Source organism: Poecilia reticulata, linkage group LG23 (assembly GCF_000633615.1).
Source record: "Poecilia reticulata strain Guanapo linkage group LG23, Guppy_female_1.0+MT, whole genome shotgun sequence".
Taxonomy (NCBI): domain Eukaryota; kingdom Metazoa; phylum Chordata; class Actinopteri; order Cyprinodontiformes; family Poeciliidae; genus Poecilia; species Poecilia reticulata.
The window spans coordinates 13,023,722-13,029,856 of record NC_024353.1 but is presented as its reverse complement, the minus strand read 5'-3'; the positions used below and the strand labels follow the sequence as shown (position 1 = coordinate 13,029,856).

General features: G+C 38.2%; 1 protein-coding gene across 3 annotated transcripts in view; it reads left to right on the top strand.

Moving 5' to 3' along the window:
- tmtc1 (transmembrane O-mannosyltransferase targeting cadherins 1) overlaps window positions 1-6,135 on the top strand; it is a 100,170-nt gene that overhangs the window by 83,686 nt on the left and 10,349 nt on the right. Inside the window, exons 14-18 of one of the 3 annotated variants that reach the window (XM_008401213.2) lie at window positions 443-578; window positions 1,296-1,440; window positions 1,536-1,673; window positions 2,955-3,077; window positions 3,323-3,930. In XM_008401213.2, coding sequence (XP_008399435.1) covers window positions 443-578; window positions 1,296-1,440; window positions 1,536-1,673; window positions 2,955-3,077; window positions 3,323-3,382 — 602 coding nt within the window. In that variant the 3' untranslated portion in view covers window positions 3,383-3,930. Of the gene's footprint in view, window positions 1-442; window positions 579-1,295; window positions 1,441-1,508; window positions 1,674-2,954; window positions 3,078-3,322; window positions 3,931-6,135 lie in introns of those variants that run through there. The other 2 variants (XM_008401212.2, XM_008401214.2) reach the window with 2 other exon arrangements.

Here is a 6,135-nt window from a genome sequence, read left to right as displayed (position 1 = left end):
TATATATATAAGCAGCAGTTTGCATCAAAACATTGACTTGGAGCATTTACTCCTCCTGGACTTGCATTGTGTCATAGTTGTTGATTTTACAGCAGTCTCTCATACAGAACATGCATGTAGCAACAGTGGAGAAGAAAAACTCTCCTTTAACAGGAAGTAACCTCCAGCAGAATCAGAACCTCAGAACCTAGCTCAGTACACAAAAAGGAAAACAGCTGAACTGATGTAGGATTATTTTCAATGTTCATGAAGGTAAAAAGTTAATAGTAGAAGAGAGAATATTAAGTCAGACTGATCTGATTCTAAAGAACATTATTGACTTTTTTTTTAGGTTTTGATTTCTGCTTTTCCCCATCTTTCCCACATCCACATTTGCAACAACAGTTTTCCCTTAAGTCATCTTTTAATGTCTTTCCTTTCGCTTTTGACTATTTTCCTCCAGGAGAAGGGCATCTAGCCACTACTCACTATCAGGAAGCAATACGACTTAAGCCAGCACATTATGTTGCTATGGTGAACCTGGGCCGTCTTCTACGATCATCCAATGAGAATGAGGAAGCTGAGATGTGGTACAAGAGGTGAAAAACAGCTTTACTACGAGTGGAAGCTGCTGTGTGTGTTTATTTGTGCTAGAAAGGGAAATGAAGGATGAGACTTCCTTTTTCTGAAGAGCTATCAGATCATGTCATGGTGCTCTGAATGACCGCTGTGTTTTCATTACAACAAAACTAAAAAACAATAATATTATTTTGAAATGTTCAGTCATTATTAATAAAAAATAGTGTTGCACTGTTTCCGATGACGCCAAGTATTTACTAAATAGCAACTTTGTACATTTAAACAAACTGGACAGACAGATTGGAGAAAACTTACCTATGTTACCTGTTGAGTGTTGATTTCTGCTGCCGCGTGCAGCTAGTGGAGTCAGAATCTTTAAAAACCACATAAAACCTACATTTGTGAAACAAGACTGAGATCATTATATTCCAATGTTCTCCACAGTCACCAGACCTCAGTGCTTAATGCTATTCTTCATAAAGAAAGCAAAATGAGGGTTTCATCAGTTATATTTATATTACTACTCACTGACCTGGCCAAACATGCCACCTTGAGGAAAGGTCTTGCTTTCGTTTTACTAGCTCATTCAGTTTTGAACCAGTTCAGCTTGACCTGTGTAGGATTCATGTTTAACAATGTTTTTCTAAAGTCTAAATGCAAATGAAAGTGTCTATTTAGTTGCAGACTATGTAGTCACATTTATGAAAAGCTAAAATGGTGACCTCTGACCTCTGCAGGGCTCTGCTGGTTACCAGGAAAGTTGACATCCTGACTCCCCTTGGAGCGCTGTACTACAACACAGGCCGCTATGAGGAGGCACTGCATGTGTACAAAGAGGCTGCTGCCTTGCAGTCAGACAGTACTGACATCTGGCTGGCTTTGGTAAAAAAAGAAGAAAAAAAACACACACAACCCATTTTTTTTGCTTATACTTATTTCCTTACATACAGAATTGACACACCTGTTATCTGCCCCAGGCTCAGGTCCTGGCCATGGCTGGGCTGAGCTCAGAGGCAGAGAAGATGACTCTGGACATCATCTCCAGAGAGCCCACCTGTATGGAATGTTACCGCCTGCTCTCTGCCATCTACAGCAAGCGTGGCAACTACACAGAGGTGTGTATGTGTGCCTCTATTATTATTCATTTTTATTATATTTATTTTTCCAATCATAGATATTGGCAGCGGCATCCATATCTCAAATGAATTATTGACTTCATTTAATATGAGTCTGTAATTGATCACAGTCACCTGTTGAAGATCTGAAGAAATATATTAATAAATATTTAAATTCTTTTACTATCTTAAACTGTAATATATTTGAAGTTGGGCTAATTCTATCATTTGCATTTAGTAAGAGAATAGATTATCTGGTTTTGTTTATTTTGTGTCCAGATATCTCACTAAATAATTAAATTATTTCCTAAATAATTTTTAATGCTTAACTTTGACATGAATAAGATCATGTCGTCTGCGAACAGGAAGATTTTGTGCTCTGTGGGTCCAACAGTGATTATTATTGCGATAGCAAATGGCGCTATTGCTAGAGTGAACAGCAAAGGCGATAATCGACAGCCTTGTCTGAAGCCTCTATTGATCCTTATTGGCTTAGATACATTTCTGTTATATAAATCTAAGTCTAGTTATTATTTCAGCTCAGGGATTATTGTATAAAATTTTGACCTGTTTTACAAAATTGTTTCCACAGTCAGATTGTTCCATAACAGAACGAGGTTCAGCACGTCTTCCTACGTGGCCACCATAAGCAGAAGTCACTTCATTTTATTTTCTGTGATTTTGTGATTGTTGCAAAGCACCTTGGTCAACTGAGGTTGTTGTAAATGTGGTATGTAAATAAACGTTGACTTGACTGCATGTCAAGTACAGTTTGTGATTTATGTCACAAACTGTCAACTCTCAGCAGTGGTTGGGTTCTGTTCCTGCAGTTTCCATGGAAACAATCAAGTTGTATCATATCAGCAACTGTTATAGAGCAGCTACCACTCATCCTGTTCCTCTGCTTTCACGCATTGTTTCATAAAAATCACCAGTGATTTTAACAGGCATATTTGCTGCTCATGATAAAATTGAATTAATGTTTCTGTTGGGACTACGATGGGCATACATAGACCCACACATACATGAAAATGGTCAACCAGTTTGCTGTAAAGTGCTTTGAACAGTTCAGCAGAACTAATAAAGAAGATGAAGTTTGTGCTTGTGCTTCAGTTAAGTTTCTTTGTCTTTTTAGCCTTGCAATGACAGGTCTGACTTTTATCGCTTCTTTTTGTTTCTCGCTCCTTTGACAAACTATCTGGTAAATGTAGCAGATATGTAACCTTATTCATTGTTGTGTGTGTGTGTGTGCATGCGTGCGCGTGTGTGTGTGTGTGTCAGGCTCTACTGGCTCTGGACATGGCCCTGCAGCAGAATCCCAGTGATCTGACAGTGAGGGCAGAATTGCATTTCTCTAAAGGAAACCAGCTGAGAGAGATGAACCAGCTGAATGAAGCCTTTGAGGTAATGTCTATTTCCTCTGTCTTTTTTTTTAATTAGTCTTTCCCATGTTTCCCTGGTGATTTTGGTGTCAATTTATACCCCATGGTGAAAATGAAATGTGCTTTCTTCAAATTAAAGGTTTTGCATTTCAGAACATAATGAGAGCCGTACTCCCACCATAAGCACTTCTGTTCTGATTTTGTATCATTGCCAAAATTATTAAAGTTTTAAGAAAAGGTGCATCTCTTCCTCCCCTCTCCTTGCAGACACCACATTTGCTGCACCTCACAGTGTCGAAGTTAGACACTCCATCACCTGATGGATAGCAACAGCAGTATGAGTGTAACGGACAGGGACACGCATGGGACATGTCTCCCAACCTTCCCATATCTGTGCCCTCTGTCCACCATATTTTTTCCAGCTGTTGCAACAGTTTATTTATTGGAAATACGTGGCAACATGTTTTTCTGAGGTATATTTAAATATAAGTATGCATGTGTATGTAATACATGCTAACGCTGGTATTATCCATGGGAATCACTGAGGGGAGATGTGTTACTGAGCAATGCTGCACAGTGTGTCAGAATCATGTTCATCAAACCAACCAGAGCCAATAAAAGGTGAAAAAACTTTGCATAGTTCTTTCCAAACAAACTGCAAGTTAAGTAATGTTGTTCCATACAGATACTGTTAGCTAAATGATGACTAATTAATCCATGCCAGTATGTCATGTTAAGGGAGTCAAAAAGAATACTAATCTTAACCCCTGTGTTATATAACTTGCTAGTTAGTTGATGCCAGGAATTAACCTGTCATGATCCGTGTTTGTGTTTATTTTGAGTTTTTCTGTGTGATCCTGTTCCCTGTGAGTCTCTGTCTCTGCGTTTCCCCGTTGATTGTCTCCCAGGTGTGTCTCGTTCCCTTGATTACCTCTGTGTGTATTTAGTCTCACCTGTTGTCTGTGTTCCTCATCAGATGTCGTCGCAGTGCGTTGCTTTCCCCTCAGTAGAACTGTTAAGTCCTGAGGTTGTTTGTTTCCATGTCCAGTCCTTTGTCAGTTGCTACCGGTATAAGCTACGTGCTAATTTGCTGCCGTGCTGCCTGAGCCAGGACTGTGTTCTTCATCATTAAATATCATCATCTTCACCATAACCTGGGTCTCAGCGTTCTATCCTCACCACCACCAACCACACCATATGACAAAACCCAATCCTTTTTCATTTCTGTACAGACGTTGTGCTCACTTTCCACTTTTTAAAATGAATCTTTATTGCACAATAAAAAGAGCAAAGTCAGAAAGGACACGTTGGACCAGAGGGAGTTATTTCTACAGAGATAACTTGAATTCATGTAGACAACAAGAACTGTTAATTGAATATTCTGCCTAAAGTTCTGTCACTCCAATGTATCTCGATCTGAATAACTAAGGCATTTTTTAATATACTAGACTCTCATAACATACTTCATTTACAAGAGAATCCAAAAAATAATTCTTACAAAGATCACTTGGTTAGGGTGGAATAGGAGTACGGGTATTCCTATTCCCAAAAGTAAAAACAGAAGCAATTTATTGAGTTAATAACTCGTGAAAAAAAAAAAAAAAGAAAAAGACAAATGGATGTCCACTCAGACTCTTTCCAATCCTTATTAGATTCTGCTCTTTCTATTTCTAATCAAAAATTAAGAATCTAATAGTTTCTCATTCTGTTAAAATCTTATGGATGGACAGTCACATCAGTTCTTAGTCCATTGATAAATAACCACACATTCCCTCCATCAGCCCTAAATGTACTTCTTAATCAGTGGAACCATAAAGGGATTCAATGTACAAAAGATTTATTTTTTGGAAATGCTTTTACATTTACATTTCAACAATTATAAACCAAATTTAATATGGAAAGTACTGTGATAACGTATATTTTTAAAAATATTTACAGATTCAAGAATAGATTTCCAACCCTTCCTAGTCAAATCCCATCCTCCTCTATGGAGACAATCCTTCTGTTTGATCCAGTGACGAAGGGCATTTATTAACAAGAATCCATAATTGGTTATCACAGAAGACTCAGTGCCTACATTAGTCCATCTGAAAAGGATGGTCAGGAAGATCTATGACTGATTATTACAGATAGCCAGTGGCCCAAAGTCCAAGAATATGTTAATTCTACTTCTATTTGTATTAGTATCTTACAATTCAAGGTTTTACACAGATTGCATTTATCTAAATTGAAATTGTCAAAGATGTTTTCCTCTGTTGATTCGTTCTGTGACAGATGCAAAAAAGGACGGGACTCTCTTGTGTAACCTTGCTAAATGTACTCGGGTACTATCTCAGCTCGGTTCAAATAATAATTCAATTCTGCGTTGTGTGAATAATGGCCAGGAGACAGGATGAGATGAAACACAGTTCATCTGCACTAAACAGAACACCTGGTGGTCAGGACTCAGGTTCATCACACGGGGTCAGCACCTTACGAGATGATAGCAGCCAGGATGCTAACGGTGACAGAGTGTGACAAGGACCTTAATGAAAATGACAGAAAAAAAGTAGTTTCCATGGAGATCTGGTTGTTTTTGTTACAACATCAAATAGGAAGTTGAGGCTGGAGTGTTATTTACTTAAAACTGTGCCCCTACATATGCCACTGAAATGGAATGCAGATGTGCCTTTTTGCAACAGCTTTTAAGACCACAAGAATTTTCTTGACAAAATGGGAGGGCACAGTTACATTCTTTCTGGTTTTTTTATTGCCAATAAGGTGCTACATTTTTTTCAAAATGTCAATACCATCAATTATTCTTCACCTTAAACTTAGATTGATGTTATATTGAACTGTTGGACTCTATGCAGCCTGATGCCAAATGTTGGACAAGGGCGGGTTCAGAATAGTTTTCCTGTAGGTGCTAAGAGGAGCTCAGCATTTTACTGAGGGCGCTATGACGACATGTTCCCCCTATAGTTATCAACACACACGCATTAGTATTGTTATTTTAATCAGACTGATTTGCTTGTATTTGATGCTTAGACGTCAGCATGAACCTTTGAGCCATTAGCCAGATTACAATATATATATATATA